Below are 17,036 nucleotides of genomic sequence, written 5' to 3' on the forward strand. Positions count from 1 at the left end.
GGGCCGAGCTCCGGGGCCGCCCGCGGCCTCCCCAGGCCTCCCGCCCCACCGGAGCCGCTAGGCCCTGCTGCCATGGCAACGCGCGGGGCGGGGCCGCGGTGACGTCAGGCGCACGGCTGGGCGGGGCCGCGGTGACGTCAGACGCACGGCCGGGCGGGGCTCCCCTCGCGCTCCCTCATAACGGCGCTTACCGGCGGCCGGCGCGGCAGGAGCCACCGCCGGTCTGAGCTCCGGTCGTTAAACGCGTCTCCCTCGGGCAGACGCGGCCGCCTTTGCCTCCGCGGGTCGTGGCGTCAGGTAATGGAGGGCGTTGAGCAGCGCCGGGCTGGTGGAAGGGGGAACTGCTGCCCCCGGAGGCAGAACTGCCATCGCCCTGCTCTGGTGTTCGCAAAAATAGATACACGATAATTAATGTGTAACATTTGAGGGAATTCCTCTAGATTCGTGAAAAATGCTGAAGCAGGTGGCTGCGTTGGGCCTGTGGAGAAGTGGAGTCACTATGAGCAAGTGTTAAATACTGCCTGGTCAGGGAGGGCGGCAGGTGTGGGAGCTCTGGGGTGTTGTCGTGCTTCTAGTTCCCGTAGGTGGTGTGTCCTTAGGTCAGTAAGAGCACACGTGGTTGAAATACAGCCAAAGAATAATCGTCAATTATTCAGGCACAGGGGAGGCTCGGGGAGTCTGGAAGATGAGCTAGGAATTGGGGTACGTTGAGTAACAGCCTTAAATCAGTAAGTTGTGGGAGTTCAGGGGCTGCTTCTAGCTGTGCTGCTGTGTGGATTAAATAAGCTCCTTAATTCTCTTTACTGTGGCACCGCTTTCTTGCTCCTGTATTGGAGCTAAGGGTGAGCAAATCAATCATTTCTTTGCCACATAACCTGGTGGATTACCTCGGTTCCCGAGAGCTTTGGGAAGAAGCATTGTTTCTCCTGAAGGAACAGCGTGGCAGAGTCTCCCTGTGTCGCTCCTCAGCAGCCGCTGCAATGAATAAGAACAAACCCAGTTTCTAACAGGTGACTTGGCTTATTCATTTCCCTAATTTTGGAGTCTTTGGCTCGGCTGATGTTAATATAACTAATTTCTCAGAGAGGCACTGCAGCATGAGAGTGACCTGGGAAAAAAACAATGAAGTTACTAGGAGGGTGGATTGTTTTAACAAACAGTGAAGCAAGTAGTTTGGTTTCACTGTTAGTTCTCAAGCTTCTCATCTTATGATGGGACAAAGTTGACTTAGAAATATTCTAGTTTTGCAAATAATGTGGTGTTTACTCAAGATTAATATAGAATGACTATGCTGCAAACTACTACCTTTTTATTTAATGTAATCCCCTATCAAATATCCTTTTTTTTAAAAAAAATAGGGACAAAAACTGAACTTGAAACAACTTTCTGATCAGGAAATTGTTACATCTATTTCAGTACTATTCAAGAAGTTTGTAGAAGGAAAACATTCATTCATGTTCTAGATTGCACACTGTGTAAGGATTTTTTCCAAGTTTTTGAAGCACTGTAGATAGTTCTCATGGTTGCACAGAGAAATATCCTCCGGACACTAAGTGAAACAGTTCTGAAATTGTTGTTCCCACCTGGCTCTGGGAGTTGGTGAGTTGCAAGTATATGATAAATTGAAAACATTTAAACTAAAATGCCCACGGTGAAGTTAAACAGTAATGGCAGTGATGCATTTAAATTCATTAAGCAAGGAAGTACAGGAAATAACTATCAGCAGATATAAATCTAAAGTGTTTTTTAAGTGCAGATTTCATTTTGAGACATATTTAACCACCTGAGCAAGGGCAGAGTCTCTCTTTTATTGTTACAGTTGGGACTGATTTTTTTGAAACTAGTTTAGGATATAGTTAACTTCATTTTAAAACCTCCATGTGTCGTACAATCAACAGCAGAAATTGCAGCTGGTTCTTCAGAGGAAAAAAAAATAAAGCTTTCAATTTATTAAAACTACTGCCACACCTGTGTAACTGCCAGGTAGGATGAAAAAGAAAACACTCATTAGAGAGCGTCAACACACTGTTCCCTGATGGTGTCAGAGGAGAGGAAATATTGTTGCTGTTGAGATGTTGAAAAAGTTCCCGAGCCAGGTGGGAACAACATAGGATTTCAGATTTAACTTGTTTAATGCTTGATGTTTGGGTTTTGGTTTGTTTTTTTTTTCCTCCATGCTGGCAGTGACTGTCGCCCCACAGGGAGCTCTGAGGATGGGGGGCCTTGAGAGTGACATGAGCTGCCCTTCAGGTCGGGGCTGCTCTCACTGCCCTGTCTGGGCAATAGCAGCAGAGAGCACCTGTTAATAGTGAAATAATGAATGTTGTTAAACCCATGTTAATTAGTTACACATGTCCAAGCTTGCACTTGTCTTTTTACAGTCTGCCTTCTCCCTTACAAATTAGCTGGAGCTAAATATAAATTGTATAAAGCTAGAGGAGGAGCAGTGGAATGTAAAATTAAAGCGTGTGTGTGATGGGAGGAGGAGGGAAGTCCAGAAGAGGGGACTGCTTGGTGGGAACCGTTTCTTACTAGTCGGGGGAGTGTTTTAGTGGCTGGGGAATGATGGTTTCTCACTACCAAGCCTCTTTAAGAAGCTCGTTCGCTTGCAGTATCTGGCTTTACGTGTATTCCTGTGCTTATATCTCACTTTTAGCGTCTGAATATTTCCACTGAGGTGGGATGTTGGGTCAAAAAGCGTCCAGAGCGTAAGTCCTTGCAGGGTAAAATCCTGACCTGTGAGGTACCAGTTGAGAGCAGCGCTCGGGTCAGTCTGCGTCCCAAGTGACGGTGTCAGTGGAGCTGCAGCAGCACGGGCTTGGCAAAAGCAGCTACGAGCTTTGTGCTGTGCTAAACCTGGGGTCGATGCCCTCTGAGCACATGGATAGCTGGAGGCGAAAGAAATGGGCAGAGGATGAAGACGGTGTTTATTTCTGTCACTTCATTACCAGTCTCATGATGTTTTGACCTCCTTAAAATCAACTGAAAGAAAAGCAAGGAGGCTCATGCAACCACACAGATCTGAGTTTGGGGGCTGACTTCCCAGGCTCCACATACAAATTAGGTCGTGACTTCAGAGACATCTGCTGGAGTAATGAGATTAAAATTTTAAAAATTAACATCCTGTCCCCCGGTTCCCCACTATCTTCTTTCAGAGTATCAGCCGGTTGGGTGCAAGTATTTTTCCAAAATGATTTCTGACTGTATCCATTGCTCTGACACCAGTGTTGTCACTCGGTTGAAATTAGCTCTTCCCTCCCGCAGCCCCCCGTGCATTTATAGGCCGTGTTTCCCTGGCTGGGGAGGCTCTGCACGGTGGGCACCCGCCTCCTTGAGCCACTTCAAGTTCAAGGCTCTTCAGCAGCCCCAAAGTGAAAGCAGAGTTTGCTGCTTCTCCCCTGCTAAAATCTGCTTCTCTAACCCCAAAACTGTAATTTTAAAAAACAAAAAAAACCAACCAAACAAACAAAAAATATCTCCCACGGGGCCGGGCATTGCAGTGTCCAACCCTTTACGTGCGGATGTAGCGCGGGGCGGCGCTCAGGAGCTCCGCGGGCGCGGAGCTGCGCGCAGGCGCCACCCCCCCGCGGTGCGGTGGGCCGGGCCGAGCCCCCCCCCCCGCTGCCGCCCGCGACGTCGGCCGGCCCAGCGGCGCCGCCCGCCCCCCGCGGAGGGAGACGCCATTGCGGGTTGTTTGTGCAGGCGGCGGAGGGAGGCGGCGCCGCGGCCGCGGACTCTTTTCCCGCGGCGATCATGTCCACCCCGGCGCGGCGCAGGCTGATGCGCGACTTCAAGAGGTGAGCGGGACCCCCGGCCCCGCCGCCGGCCGCCCTGCGGGGAGCGGGCACCGGGCACCCCTCCCGGGGGACGGCGCCGGCCTGGCAGCGGGGGAAGCGCCGCCGGGCTGCGGGCCCGACCCGGCTGTTCGCGGGGCCGGGGCTCGGGCTCGCACCGCCGCGCTGCCGAGGGGAGGGGGCCGTCCCCGCGGGCAGCGGCACGGCGAGGGGCTGCGCGGGGGCGGCGTGTCCCGGGCCGCTCCTCCGGCCCTGCTCCTTTGTGCCGGGAACGGGAGCTGGCGCGGAGCCCCCGGGTCCTCCCCCGGTGGGTGCCGCAGGGCGGCGGGGCAGGGGCGCGCTCCGAGCCGGCGGCCTCGCCCGTTGCCCTCCGGGGAGGCCGCCCCGGTGCCTGCCGGCGGTGAGCAGGGGGGTCCCGCCGGGCAGGGCCGGCTTTGTTTGTGCCGGGCGCCGCGGCCCCGGCCGCCCGCCTCGCCCGTGCGCCGACGGCTGGGGGCGTCTGAGGATAACAGTTGGAGCGGCGCCGCCGAGGGAAGGGCAGCCCCGGCCTGCCGGGAAGGGCCCGGCGCCGGGGAGCCCCCCCGGGAGCGGGGCGCCCAGCCGGCGGGGTTAGCGGGGCTGAGCGAGCGAGGGCTTCGGGGCTGTGCAGGGAAGGTCCAGGCGCGCAGGTGGCGGTGGGTGTCGGGGTTGGATGCGAGTACCTCACCGGTGCCCTGGCCCTGGCAGCACCCGGCGGTGCGGAGCGGGCCGAGGCTGGACGTTTGTGCCGCACTTGCTCCCCCCTAGCCCCTTTCCTCGCACAGGCCTTCGCGTACCGGAGGTGTTTGGCCCAGTTCTCTGAGCAGACCAGATTTTAGGTGCGTTTGAGGCTTGTTGGGCTGAGGGTTTCCAAAAACAAGGACAATTCGGGACGGACATCTGAAAATGAAGCGCAAAGAATTAGCAAACACTTCATCTGTCTGTATGTAATAAAAAGCAAAATGCCCTTTAATGTTTTTATGCGTGTGCTATTCTGTCTGATGCTTTCAATCATTAATCTTTCATATAATATATACAAACTGCTAAAGAAGCAGTTATTAGTTGCACTCTTTTAAATGTTAATGCCTGAACCACAGATTCTAGAATAATTTATTTCCAGTCCGACACGTAAACACACTTAGAGAGCGTGGAAAAAGGGGGGAGGTTCTTTTGTAAGCTCTACAATACGTCGTCTGATTTCTCCGGAGTCGCTCATAAGTTGTTGGAGGTGAGTCAGCTTTGATAGTGTCTCTTTTTTTAGCCTAGCAATGTTATACCAGTACCTGAAAATACATCAGTAAACAGGTGACACGTATTGTAGTTGTTTTACGTGACTGCATGTAAAGCTACAGTAGTAAAAGCCTGATTTGTGAATCTACAAAAAGCTGGACGATTTTGAGATGTGGAGCCTACCCCTTCTGTTGTATCTGGGTGTTGGTGTTTGCTGAGCGGGTGTTGCTCGATTCCTGTTCAAATCAAAACAGGATATTCAGTCTTTTTTATTGTATTTGGTTACACAGATGACATGAACCAGTGATTTTTTCAGGGTGAGGAACTAAGTAATTTTTCAGGATTGTGCTTTTATAATCTTAGACTGGTTTAATAATTTTGAAATTGAAGGTGGAGAGAAGACTTCGAAGCAGTGGAAAAATATAACCAAATAAAGTAAATCAAATTTATTTATCAAATATATGGTAAGTTTAATACCCCAAAGCGTACGTGACTTTTTCATGTAAGTTTTTTTTACTTTTCTCTTTCTTACTGTACGTTATATATTTGTTTAGCCTTATGTTACTTGAACCTCATACTGAAAAAGCAGATTGCATGCTGTGAACTCTGATTCACAGTATTAAATATAAACTCCTTTTGCAGGCTGTGATTGTCAAGAGCAGTGAAGAGAACAGTTCCAACAGATTTTGTATCTCATGTAATTTGTTTGACTAAACCAACAGAAAAATAAGTTAATTATTTTATTTTTGCTGTTGGAAAAGGGGCTATAAATACTACATTTTCCACAGCTGTTAAAGATTTCCAGGCCATACTGGGATCAGTCTCATTTCCAGTCCTTGCCACCACCTTTCTGTAGTTAGACCCTTTGACAGCAGGGTGCACACGAGCTTTTAAACTGATCTAAAAACCAAAGCCATCCTTCAGATGCATTTGTCAGGGGGAATGCTTAGGCATTATTATTGGCGTGCAGCCTGGCTGTCACGTAGGAAGAAATCCTGTTCCTGCTCTCCCTGACCAAAATAGTAGGTGGTTTATGCTGTTGATACTAAGCTGTCTGAACTGCATGTGCTCGGAGGGCGAGGATGTAAACAGAGTTCAGAGGAGATCTGGGCTGCAAACGGAGCAAGCCCTGCTCCTGGGCTGTCTGTAGGGCAGCGGCTTTGCTCAGCATCCACGTACACGTGGAGTTTTACCATAGACTGGGGCAGTGCAAGTGCAGGAGAACGTGCTGGCTGTATACCAGCGTCAGCTCCGAATACGTCTGCATCTACACACTGACATTGAGTTAGAATTTGTCCCTTGGTCTGCAGGGCTTGTGGTGGCAACTTGCTCATAACAGCGTGCTGTGATGTGGTCAGACCTCACGTTAACGCTAAATTGCTTTGGAAGCAAGGGCAGTCACTTCATGTTCTTTATTCTTGTATAACTCAAGAGGCTGAATGGGCAGGGTGGGTAGGAGCTGTCATTGAAGGGGGTTGATCAGGCAAATTGCTTATCAGGTGATTGGGGCGTGCTGGTTTACATCGTTAGGTGATCTTTAAGCAGAAGCACTGGTATGCAGAAGGAGAGTACCTCGATCCTGTTCTTTGGTTGCGATATATATATTCTGTATGGTCCAGATTTATATGGCTTTCAGTAAGTCACGTGCTTTTCTCTAGTCTGAGGATTAAGGAACTAAACAGAATTCAAAATGCTTCCATGATTACTTTAGAGATAAACAGATTCGTTGAACTGGTACGAGGGAGCAGTACGCAGGTTTTCCCCTCGCTCCCTTTTGAAGCGATCAGCTCGCTGGTCAAAATAGACTTATACCAAATTTAGCCGCACGACGCGCACGCATCTGGGAATGCAGGAAAAGCTCCCTGCCTGTGGCAGGGGGTTGGAACTAGATGATCTTTAAGGTCCCTTCCAACCCAAACCAGTCTGTGATTCTATGATTCATGCTTTGCTCCATACACACTTAATCAAACCTGTTGGGCCATTGTAGTGTGTTGCTGTAATACGTAAAAAAATCTTGATATCTTGTAGGTTTGTCTTTTGGAGTGTTGATAATTTGCATGTAATGCTTTGTGTATTCTCTGATTGGAATGAGAAAATATTTACAAAATGTGGATATTACTGTTAAATTATACTTGTGGATGGAAGAATTTCATTTATATAAGGCTTGTCATTCTATATTTGTAATTCTTAGATTGCAAGAAGACCCTCCTGTGGGTGTCAGTGGTGCACCATCCGAGAATAACATAATGCAATGGAATGCAGTTATATTTGGGTAAGAGTTCTTGATCACTATAAAAATCTATATCAAAGGCCTAAATAGAGCAAAACCTGAGTTTTGTTTTTACAATTGTTCTCTTCTTTTAGGTACATAAAGTCAGGAAACTTTGAGAAATGACCCAAGTGTGCTGTTGCAGTACAAATCTGTTTTCAGGGGTAATACAGAATGCATAGGAACAAAAAATTTAAAATTTGTTAATTTTTTTTTGTTGAATAAAGCTTGCATACGGCTTAATAAATAGGTTAGACTGTGTAGGAGTTGGGTTATGAAAAAGCAGGCTTCCTCTTTAACGTACCTAAGAGCCGCGTGTTCTCGGCCATTAAATCCAGATGTATTAGCAGGGATTGGGTTGGTTCCCAGTAGAACGAGGTACAGGTTCTCTCTAGGAGGTTCCATTACACATCCTACAGAACAGGAACTGGCTCAGTATCCTTTTATGGAACTGAAGTATGCTTGCTAGTAATTTGCTCATTAATTCCAATCTAGGCACATAATGGCATATGTATTGTTGGGGATGATGGTAAAGTAGATACCTCGACTAGCAGAGCGGCTGTGGGGAAGTGTCTTACATGTGACAGAGCTCTCAGAGGTTGCCTCTGGATACTTCTCAAAATATTTAAATTATTGCCTCTACCTGTGTCTTGGGGAGGATAAGGAAGAAGATATGCATTTATTGTGCCTGTTTAGAAGTAGATGCTGATCATTTTTAACTGGAGTTTATTTTTTAAAACCTTTCAGGCCAGAAGGGACACCTTTTGAAGATGGTAAGCAGCCAACTTTTATATCCTCTGTCATTCTTATAAATATTGCCAGTATTAACATTGTTCTGCTTTGAAAAAACAATAAATGTTATTTGTGTATAATTTGGAACAAACTAAGCAAGCAAGTGAAGGAGTAAGGTCTTGTTGGGTATAAAACTATGTATTTTGATGTAAGCAGTGTCATGGTTAGTTAGAAAGCTACGAAGCAATGCTTACATCAAGACTTGTTTGTACATATACGCTTGAGCTTTTAGTGGGGGAAGTTGGTCTAAGGCAGCCAGATGTGTTTTCACATCGCCATAGCTAAGCTCAACAACACAGTGTGCTTTTCTGGTTTCATCTTTGTGGCATGTTTGTTTCATCTCTGTTCTCCTAATGAAGAACAGGTGAAAAATCTTGAATTGTTCTGAATGTAGAACTCGAGGGGGAGGGAATACCAAATTTGCACATAAACATGAAAGTTCGTGTGTAATGAACCTCCCTTAGGCATATGAGGAATAATGAGTTTAATAATTATAGTATTATTGCAGTAATCAGCAGCAGATGGGTTTTTCTCTGTGTTGGGTTGGAGGAGTTACAGTAAATTATTCACTGATCCATAATAAAGGTTTTCAGTGAATCAGTCATGAGCTCCAAAGGCTGAGATTGCTGATTATGAAACTCCAGTGTTTTTTTCGTGGCACCACAGTGCCTTCTTAATGAAACGCCTTAAAGTCACCGAAGCCCATGGAACCGGCACGTTGGGTCGCAGGAAAAGGAGAGGGTGGTGGGGTAACTGCTGTTGGATCTAGCTGCCTGTGCCATGGATACAGCGAGCCTCCGAGCTTCTGCCTTGGTGATGCTGCTGGGTTTATTGCTATCACTAAGTTCCATAGTTCCATTATCACTTGAAATACATGAAAAGAAACCAGACTCAGGGTTGGTTGTTTATATAATGGTGAGAAGAAATATTGATCATGGAGCACATACATTAACAGACGTTGTTTATGTTCCTGGGGGTGTTCTTTTGTTGTTCGTTATCTAATTGTCTTTATGTTTGTTTGGACAGGTACTTTTAAACTAGTAATAGAATTTTCAGAAGAATATCCAAATAAGCCTCCAACTGTTAGGTTTTTATCAAAAATGTTCCATCCAAATGGTGAGTAAATCATTTTTATTTAGCCATAATTCCCATTAAATACTATGGTGTGGTCATGTATTCTGCAAAGCTCCAGAATGCTTAACAGCTCTCCATCTCTCTTCATTGCCACCTCCTAAGTAGATGTCTAGGTCAGCAACTGCTTGATGAAAAATTAAGAATTATGATGCTATTAAGAAGCAGCTATCTGTCTCTTTCTAATCAATATATAGCCTCAGGAGCAAAGCCTGTGAGCGTGGTCAGCAGCAGCTGCACTTAGGTTGGCTTAAAGAGGCAATTCTGGTTGCAGATTCCTGCCCTCTTCCATTTAACAGCGATCCTGCGTGTGCAGCCACATGGTGAATTGGAGTAGGGAATTGATGGAGCCAAATGTTACTTAATTCTCTCAGGTGGGATTTCAGCCAAGTCCGTCCCTTCCTGTGGTCCGCTGCACCAACCAGTAGTAGCACAAGGAAGAAGGTGCGAACGCACAGTCGTAGGGGAGCGCAGAGGAGGAGGCTGGCCTGAGCCCAGTGGTGAGGGCAGTGATGACTCCCTTAGGAGGGAGTGCTGTGGTTCCTGCTCCAGCACTTGATAAGTTTTATCCAGTCATTCTTGCACACAGAAAACACAAATCATGCCTTTTGCTTTTCCAAGCCCCTCTGTAGCAAAGGGGTGTAGATTCAGTTTGAGCATTTCCTGTAGCTTGAGCCCTCCTTGAACAGAGGTGACCTTGGCTTCAGTTCTGTGACCATTCATCTGTCACATAATATGCAGGCCAGTGTGCCTCTGACAGGGTGTTTGTGATCTGTTGTTTTTTTTATTGGCATGAACAAGCTAGAAGACCAGGGTGTAGGAGTTTGAGTGGCAAATCTGATTCATACAGGCTCTTACATTAAGACCACTGATAGGTATCCAGACAGAAGTAGGATTTTGGGCACACTTTTCAGTCTTCTCTATTGTCTGCCTTAGAGAGTGTAGGGTATGTGGAAATGGGGCAGGAACTCCCTCCATTCACTGCGTGAGTCCGTCCAGACTGCGATGTCCTGGGCTGGTGCAGCACACTCCACTCGTGTGGCTCCCTGGGAGGGCTCTCCTTCGTGTGCATACGGGCCTGGCACACGAGAGGAGCCAGAAACCAAGTGTACCAGTTCCTGTGCTAATGCCATAATCTTTAGACCTTCCTTCTTTTCCTCTTAAGTGTTCTGTCACTGCCACTAATAGATCTCCTTCAAAATACACTACAGATTGTGAGACATAACTGCTGTCCTCTTTCTGAAAGCATTAATGTAAGCACAGTCTGAATTGGAACAGTAACTCTGCCTTGAACAGCATGTAATGAACAAACTATAAAGTAAACCTGATCGTTTCTAAATAATATCTGTTGTATTTACAGTTTATGCGGATGGTAGCATATGTTTAGATATTCTTCAGAATCGCTGGAGTCCAACATACGATGTTTCATCTATTTTAACTTCAATTCAGGTAACTGTGTTTATTTTAGCAAATAATTACGTTGTTAGTCTCTGTTCCAGAATACGCAGCTCAGCGATGGGGCTAGCAGGTATCTATATCAAATGCTCATGAGCTAAGCAGTAGCTTTTTAGATCAAATAAAGACTGAGGTGCTGACCTATGTAATTACTAATTTTGAGCTATAAAACTGCCATTAGATATTTTTTACAGGAAAACAGTTACTCATTTGGTTTCCTTTTTAGCTGTTTTTAGTCCAGACAGGACTTCAGATGTAGAAATTTGCCTAGTGTTTGAAACACTAACCTTTATCGTGAAGCCTTGTCCTAGGAAGTCCTCAAGCAGACAATACTGCTGAAACCTACTTTACTTGGAATGAGTAAAAATGGCCTGGCACAGCAAAAATGTAATTTTCTTCTGTGTGATTGTTTTTATTTTTTTACAGTGCAGTTTTGTAGGAGGCATCTTAAGCCCCTGTTTAGTCCTGAATGATAATAGTAGTGTAATTACCAAATAATCAATTAGCATCACACTGCTAACTGGCACAAATGACCATGTATGTGTTAGGTTTGTGAGCCCAGAAGTGTACACAGCGCTAATGCTTATGCAGTGTATAATTTGAGGTTCAGTAGTGTAATTATGGGTGCCTAACCATGAGTTTAAGTGTTTTATTTTCAATTGGCCTCTTGAGTCATGTCTGCCTCCTGAAACACGGGTGATTTGAAAGCTGCAAGTTGATTTTCCCCTGATTTAAAATGTGTTGGTTTGTCTCACGTTTTGTTTTCCCCTTTTTCAGTCTCTGCTTGATGAACCTAATCCTAACAGTCCAGCAAACAGTCAGGCGGCGCAGCTCTATCAGGAGAACAAACGTGAATATGAGAAAAGAGTTTCAGCTATTGTCGAACAAAGTTGGAATGATTCGTAACAGCTGCTTTGTGACTCTCCATCCTCATAATCATTATGTACAATTTAACCCTCAATAGAAAGGCTACCAGAAATTTCAAGTGCCACAGTTCTAAGAATTTGCATAAAAACTCATCTGCAACCAAAATTAAGCCCTCCAGTTTAGGAAACTTACAAGCTTGTGTATCTCGATTAACGTACTTTTTATTGCATGGTATGATCTAAGTTATTGCTACATAAATTTGTAATATATCCTGTTTGTATTTTTTTTCCCAAGTGTATAATGTTGGTGTGGAGTTTTCATGACAGAATATACACATTTTGTAAATCTGTACTTTTTCAAATATTGAATGCCTTATTTTTGAATTCTTTAGATTTTTAAATTGGAGAAAAGCACTTATCAAAGTTTTTATATACAAATATTTCATGTAAAACTGTTAAATACATAACCTTAGTGCAAGACATCCTGCTCTCACTCTATCTCTTTCAAAGGGCTCATTTTAAGTCCATCTTCCCTTTTGGTACGTGCTAATTATACCGTGCACTTTACAAACAGAAGAGTTAATCCAGGATGTAACTGTCTTCACTGGATGTCTCTACTTCTGCACCAGAGCTTAACTTGATTCTGTGTGTCCTCAGTTGTATGAGGAAGAGAAGTATTGGTAGCTGCCAACTCACAAATGGGGATACAGATGTAACTATTTTGCTCAAAGTCACACTTTAAACCAGCGGCAGAGTTGGAAACGGGACCTGGATGACCAGGCTTGATGGTAATGTATTCTAAAATAACTTTTATTTTTCAGGGAGATTGTATTTTACCAAGTTGTAACATGTTGTTGTCTAAATCTGTCCTATATTCACATACTGATACTGTAATATAGTTTTGAATATCTTCTAATAACTGAAGAGGTGTCCCATTAGTTTCCCTTGGGGATAGGGAAAAAATTAATCACCAACAGGAGAAAACATGCCTGCAGATTTACTGGTGTTATTCCTTGGAACCTGGCTGTGTACCACATGGGCAGGCCTCCTGCCTGTATCAGAGGTTCCACATAACTCTTTAAATTGCCAGTTTTAAATAAGTTTGGGTTTGTTTTTGTGAATGTCGTGTGGTAATTTCTTACTGTGTTCTGTAAGCCAGGCTGGATGGCTACAGGAAAGAATTAGGCCTTTTTTTTTTTCTCCCAGCAGCAAAACTGTAATCCCTTTGTCATCACTCCAGCCAGCATTACATGTGTATTAAACCCCCCCAATCCCATACCAAAATACAGCTCAGCGTTGCCTGAACAGCCGTGGAAGTTTATTTCAGCTAGAAGAGAAAATGTTGCTTATTTGCAATAATCATTACTGAAAGTCAGTCTGTGTTCATGTGGTGCAACAGGAATCTCAGTTTACACCTCCTGCCTGCTTGTAAAGTTGGTTTGTAATTTATGAGTTTAAAAACCACAATCAGAAACTAGTCAAACAGTTTTGTGTTAGCAGCTTGTGGAGCAAAACTATTCTACCTTAGATAAGAATCATTAGAAAACCATAGTTAGCGTGCAAAGGCTCAGAACCATCAGTGCTGAGCAATACTAAACCGCAGCCTTGAGGAGTCAGTTTGCTTTCCTCGAGTCGGTGCATTTGTGCTTAAAAATTCTTCAATCTGTGTCTAATTATTAACAGAAACCCCGAAGGATCCAATTTTTGACTATGGTGAAATTACAGTACCACTAGCAGCGTGGTGTTACAGAGCTTCATGCAGCATCAGTGCAAAGACTTTTGTTTACAAATATAACATGGAAAAGCTCCCTGTTTCTAAGAATTAGTTGAAACTTTGCAGATTTTTAATTTTGCCTCCTGTTTTAGTATTTTTGTTCCTTTGACATGTGCGTGAGATGAGATTTGCCATTCATTAGAGTCCACGTTAATTTGATTATTCATGAACAGCCAGTTTAGCCTCATTGTAGATTGATGAAGCTCAGAAAATGTGGATCAGGGATGGAGGCAGCGTATGTCTGAGAAACATCAGTGGAGCAGGAGGAGGGTTAATGAGCGATCAGTGCTGCAAGCTCAGAATGCCTGTGCCTAGGCAGGGACCCACAACATCCAGGCACACGAGCGTGTTTGAAGGTGTGAGAGTGTTCTCTGTTGTAGGATTTGGAGCCTGCAGCGAGTAGTTAGTCTGGGTGGAAGATGCCCCGCTGCCCCACAGACAGAAGTAACGACTGCGTTCCCAGTGTCCGGTGGGGAGGGACATTCCCATGTTTGACCAGATTTCACATGTTAAGGCCGTGTGGTGATTGTAGAATCCGATGAGAACGGCCCGAGGGGGAGAATCCAGGTTTTTGATGATGACCTGTGGGTAGATGCTGGTACGGAGGAACCGGCGTTTCTTGTGGTGGGAGTCCTCGGGTGCACGGGAGGCTGCACAGTGTCCCACCCGAGAGCTGCGGGGGGAAAAGGCTTGGCCGCTTCTGCAAGCCTGCCCAAAGTACACCTTAAAAATGATCACAGAGCGTAGATTAAAATCCGTTAAAACTTGACAGAGAAACGATGTGATGACCAGGCACAGCGAGCCCTTGGTGGTGGTGTAAGGGAACCTAATTACCGCTAACCGTGGCTAACGCAACGAGCCGGCGCTGCGCTCCCCCCGCTGACGGCTCGCTGATGCTGGCCGCTCGGGAAGGCCGCTCGCCACCCGGCCGGTGGCCAACTCGGCCTTCACCCGGCCGGCCGGCTCGGTTCCACTGCTGGGTCAGGCTGGTGCGGTGTCCCCGCGGGCCTGGTCCCGGCCACCCTCCTTCCTCGCAGCTCTCCTGAGGCCGAGACGTGCCTGCGCCGGGGCCGGCCCTGCCTGCCCGTGAGCGGCCCTGGAAGGAGGGGGCGCCTGCCCCTCGGGCAGCCGCGCTGCCCCAGCCCCAGCCCCGCTCCGCACACACCGGAAGGCCTGCGCCGGCCGCGCCGCTCTGCCCCGCGCCTCGTCTGCTCTGGAGGAGCGGGGGCCGCGCAGGCGCACTGCGCCCAGCCGCGCCCGGCCTGAGGGGCCTCCGCGCTGCCCTCGGGGCCGGGTCCCGCCGGGCCCCCGTGCTCCGGGGCGCCGGGCCCTGCACGCCGCGGGGCTGTGCGGTCCTTCGTGCCTCACCGGCGGGGAGGCCGTGCCCCCGCCCCGGGCCTGCCTGGCGGGCCGGGCCTGTTAGTCTGGCCCGGGCCGGGAGCGGTGGAAGGCGCCGAAGGGCTGCGGGCGCGGAGCGGTGCGGGGCCGAGCTGCGGGGGGCGGCCCGGGGCAGCCTCGGGAGGGCCCCGCGGAGGTGGGGTCCGACGAGCTGCCATAACCGGTCCGGCCGTGGCTGTCGGCAGCTCGGTGGCACAGCTGGGCTGCCTTGGGCCGTCCGCGGAGAGGCCTCCGGGGGTGGCCACTGAGAGCGGCGGGGACAGCACGGGCGGGGCTCCTCCGGCGCTGGTGTCGGTTTGGCAGCCGGGTTTGGAGGCGATCAGCCCGCACAGTGCCGGTGGGCGTCCTGGGAGCTGTCTATTCCCAATTCAACGGGTACAGAGTGGGGTAGTGGACAGCCCGAGAGCAGATACTGCCATTTCCCTCAAAGAACAGGAGTCTGGTGAAATTTACAGACAAAAAAGTTGAAGTGTAGCAGCTCCCAAGCACAGTATAGTCATGATAAACTTTGTTGTACAGTTAATTTCTTAAATAGTGTACTGGGATGCTTGATTTTTTAATTAATTGATTAGGAAATGTCATTCACAAAGCTTGCTAGGGCAGTGGGATTAATTAAGAAAGTACTGATGGGTACACAGATTTTGGTTTGTAGCTTCTCCTGGGGCTTCGGTTCATTGATATTAAACAGTTCGTAATCAGTTCTTTTCCATAGGATTCCATATAAAGATATAAATTCACTTTGGAGACATCTTTAAATTATTCATCCCAGTGCTTTTGTGCTGTATGTGCACGTCATTCACCTGAATTTACAGAGGGATGGACGGAGGCATCCAGATCTGCAGCAGTTCATGTAGGTCAAGAGGAAGTCAGTGGCAGGGCTGGAGGCGGGAGCCATTCGTGGTGATTCCCCAGCCCGAGTTTCAAGTACGAGAACACCTTCGCCTTCGGGTTTGTCGTACTAACGTTATTCATGAGAAGCATCAAACGCTGCACTGCTGGTACTGCTTCCTTCAGATCTTGGTTCCCTGAAGATGTCTCATCCAAATACGGTCCCAAGCCAAAACTACGGGACTCAGATCTTCACAAATGTGATTAACTTCACTAGTGCGAGTCGTCCCGTTGGGATTCTTTGCCGTAGTACAGATAAATGTGTGTAATTGCAGAATCGAGGCCTTAGGCTGCGAGAAGTAAAGAAATCACAGCTTGAGGTGGTAAATCTGTAGCTTCTTTGTGGGAGGTTTTGTATTAATAGTCAATTAATTCAGTGTGTCAAACAAATACAGCTTTAAATATTTAGAGATTAGGAGGTGCCCAATAAAAAATTTAGAGGGAAAAGGAAGATTCCCCGATCACTACAGGGGCACTCGGTTATTCAAAATAAAATGGGTAGGATAACAGAGATAGTAAAATACTTTGTGTTTAGCGTGTCAGGATGCCATGAGAATAGCTGTTGATGTATATCAAAATGCAGAGGAGAGGAAGAGTCTTATCTGGCCAGACTTCCCTACCTACTGTTTTTATTTGAGCCTTTTACTGTCTGTGGAAGCTGTCCCAGGCAAATACTATGCCTTATTTGTTTAGAGTTGTTTTTTTGGAAAACGAAAGATGTAATCAACAGCCAATCTGCTGTAATGCGTGAGCTGGCAAGCGGCGTTCGCCACCTCTCCTTTTGGTGGGGCTCCACAGCGCAGGAAGGAACGAGAGGCTGGTTGGGCTGCACGTGGGAAACGAGTGACCAGAGACTCCAGACCAGCGGGCAGGCCTTTGTGAGCAGCCCCAGCTCCAGCACTCTGTTTAATTTTTTATTTAAGTCACTGGATAAAACACTTATCTGGCCTTCTCCCCCTGATTCCGTTAATCTTTCCAGCAGAAGAGCTTCTACAGAGTGCAGAATACACGTGTCCCTGCTGTAGCACTGGAGTATTCCCCTGGGTTCAAAATTCCTCAGGCAAGGAAGAAACCCAGGCCTCTGACTGCTGTGTAAGTGGTGAAAACTAGGCTGGTGCCTCCTCCTCCTGGGTTTTGAACGCACTGGTGCTGGTGCACGTAGACCAGAGAAGCACAGGATTCAAGGCCCTCCCTGATACAGCGTGTAACCCGCTGCCCAGCTCCAGGCAGCCGCCTGCTGCCCGTGCCGGTGATGGCTGATGGCTCCTTTTCCAGGCGCCTGACGTCTGTACGAGGTGTAAACTCGGACAAACAGGAGTCACTGTTACAAACCCTTGCTTGGATCCAGCCCTTGGGCCATGCGAACACCATGTAGCCAGAGTGGTCACTGATTTAGGAGGCATTCCTTTTATTTCATAAAA

The 17,036-nt window shown here is 47.3% G+C and overlaps 1 protein-coding gene across 5 annotated transcripts in view; it reads left to right on the forward strand.

Annotated features, from left to right (window-relative positions):
• UBE2B (ubiquitin conjugating enzyme E2 B) overlaps positions 1–11,919 on the forward strand; it is a 34,778-nt gene extending 22,859 nt beyond the window's left edge. For 4 of the 5 annotated variants that reach the window (XM_068408724.1, XM_068408723.1, XM_068408726.1 and 1 more), the window contains 5 exons: positions 7,234–7,314; positions 8,059–8,084; positions 9,130–9,219; positions 10,595–10,683; positions 11,467–11,919. In XM_068408724.1, coding sequence (XP_068264825.1) covers positions 7,289–7,314; positions 8,059–8,084; positions 9,130–9,219; positions 10,595–10,683; positions 11,467–11,595 — 360 coding nt within the window. In that variant the 5' untranslated portion in view covers positions 7,234–7,288 and the 3' untranslated portion in view covers positions 11,596–11,919. Of the gene's footprint in view, positions 1–3,641; positions 3,798–7,233; positions 7,315–8,058; positions 8,085–9,129; positions 9,220–10,594; positions 10,684–11,466 lie in introns of those variants that run through there. The other variant, XM_068408722.1, reaches the window with a different exon arrangement.
• Positions 11,920–17,036: the final 5,117 nt, after the last annotated feature.

This window comes from Nyctibius grandis, chromosome 10 (genome assembly GCF_013368605.1).
Source record: "Nyctibius grandis isolate bNycGra1 chromosome 10, bNycGra1.pri, whole genome shotgun sequence".
Classification (NCBI taxonomy): Eukaryota; Metazoa; Chordata; class Aves; order Nyctibiiformes; family Nyctibiidae; genus Nyctibius; species Nyctibius grandis.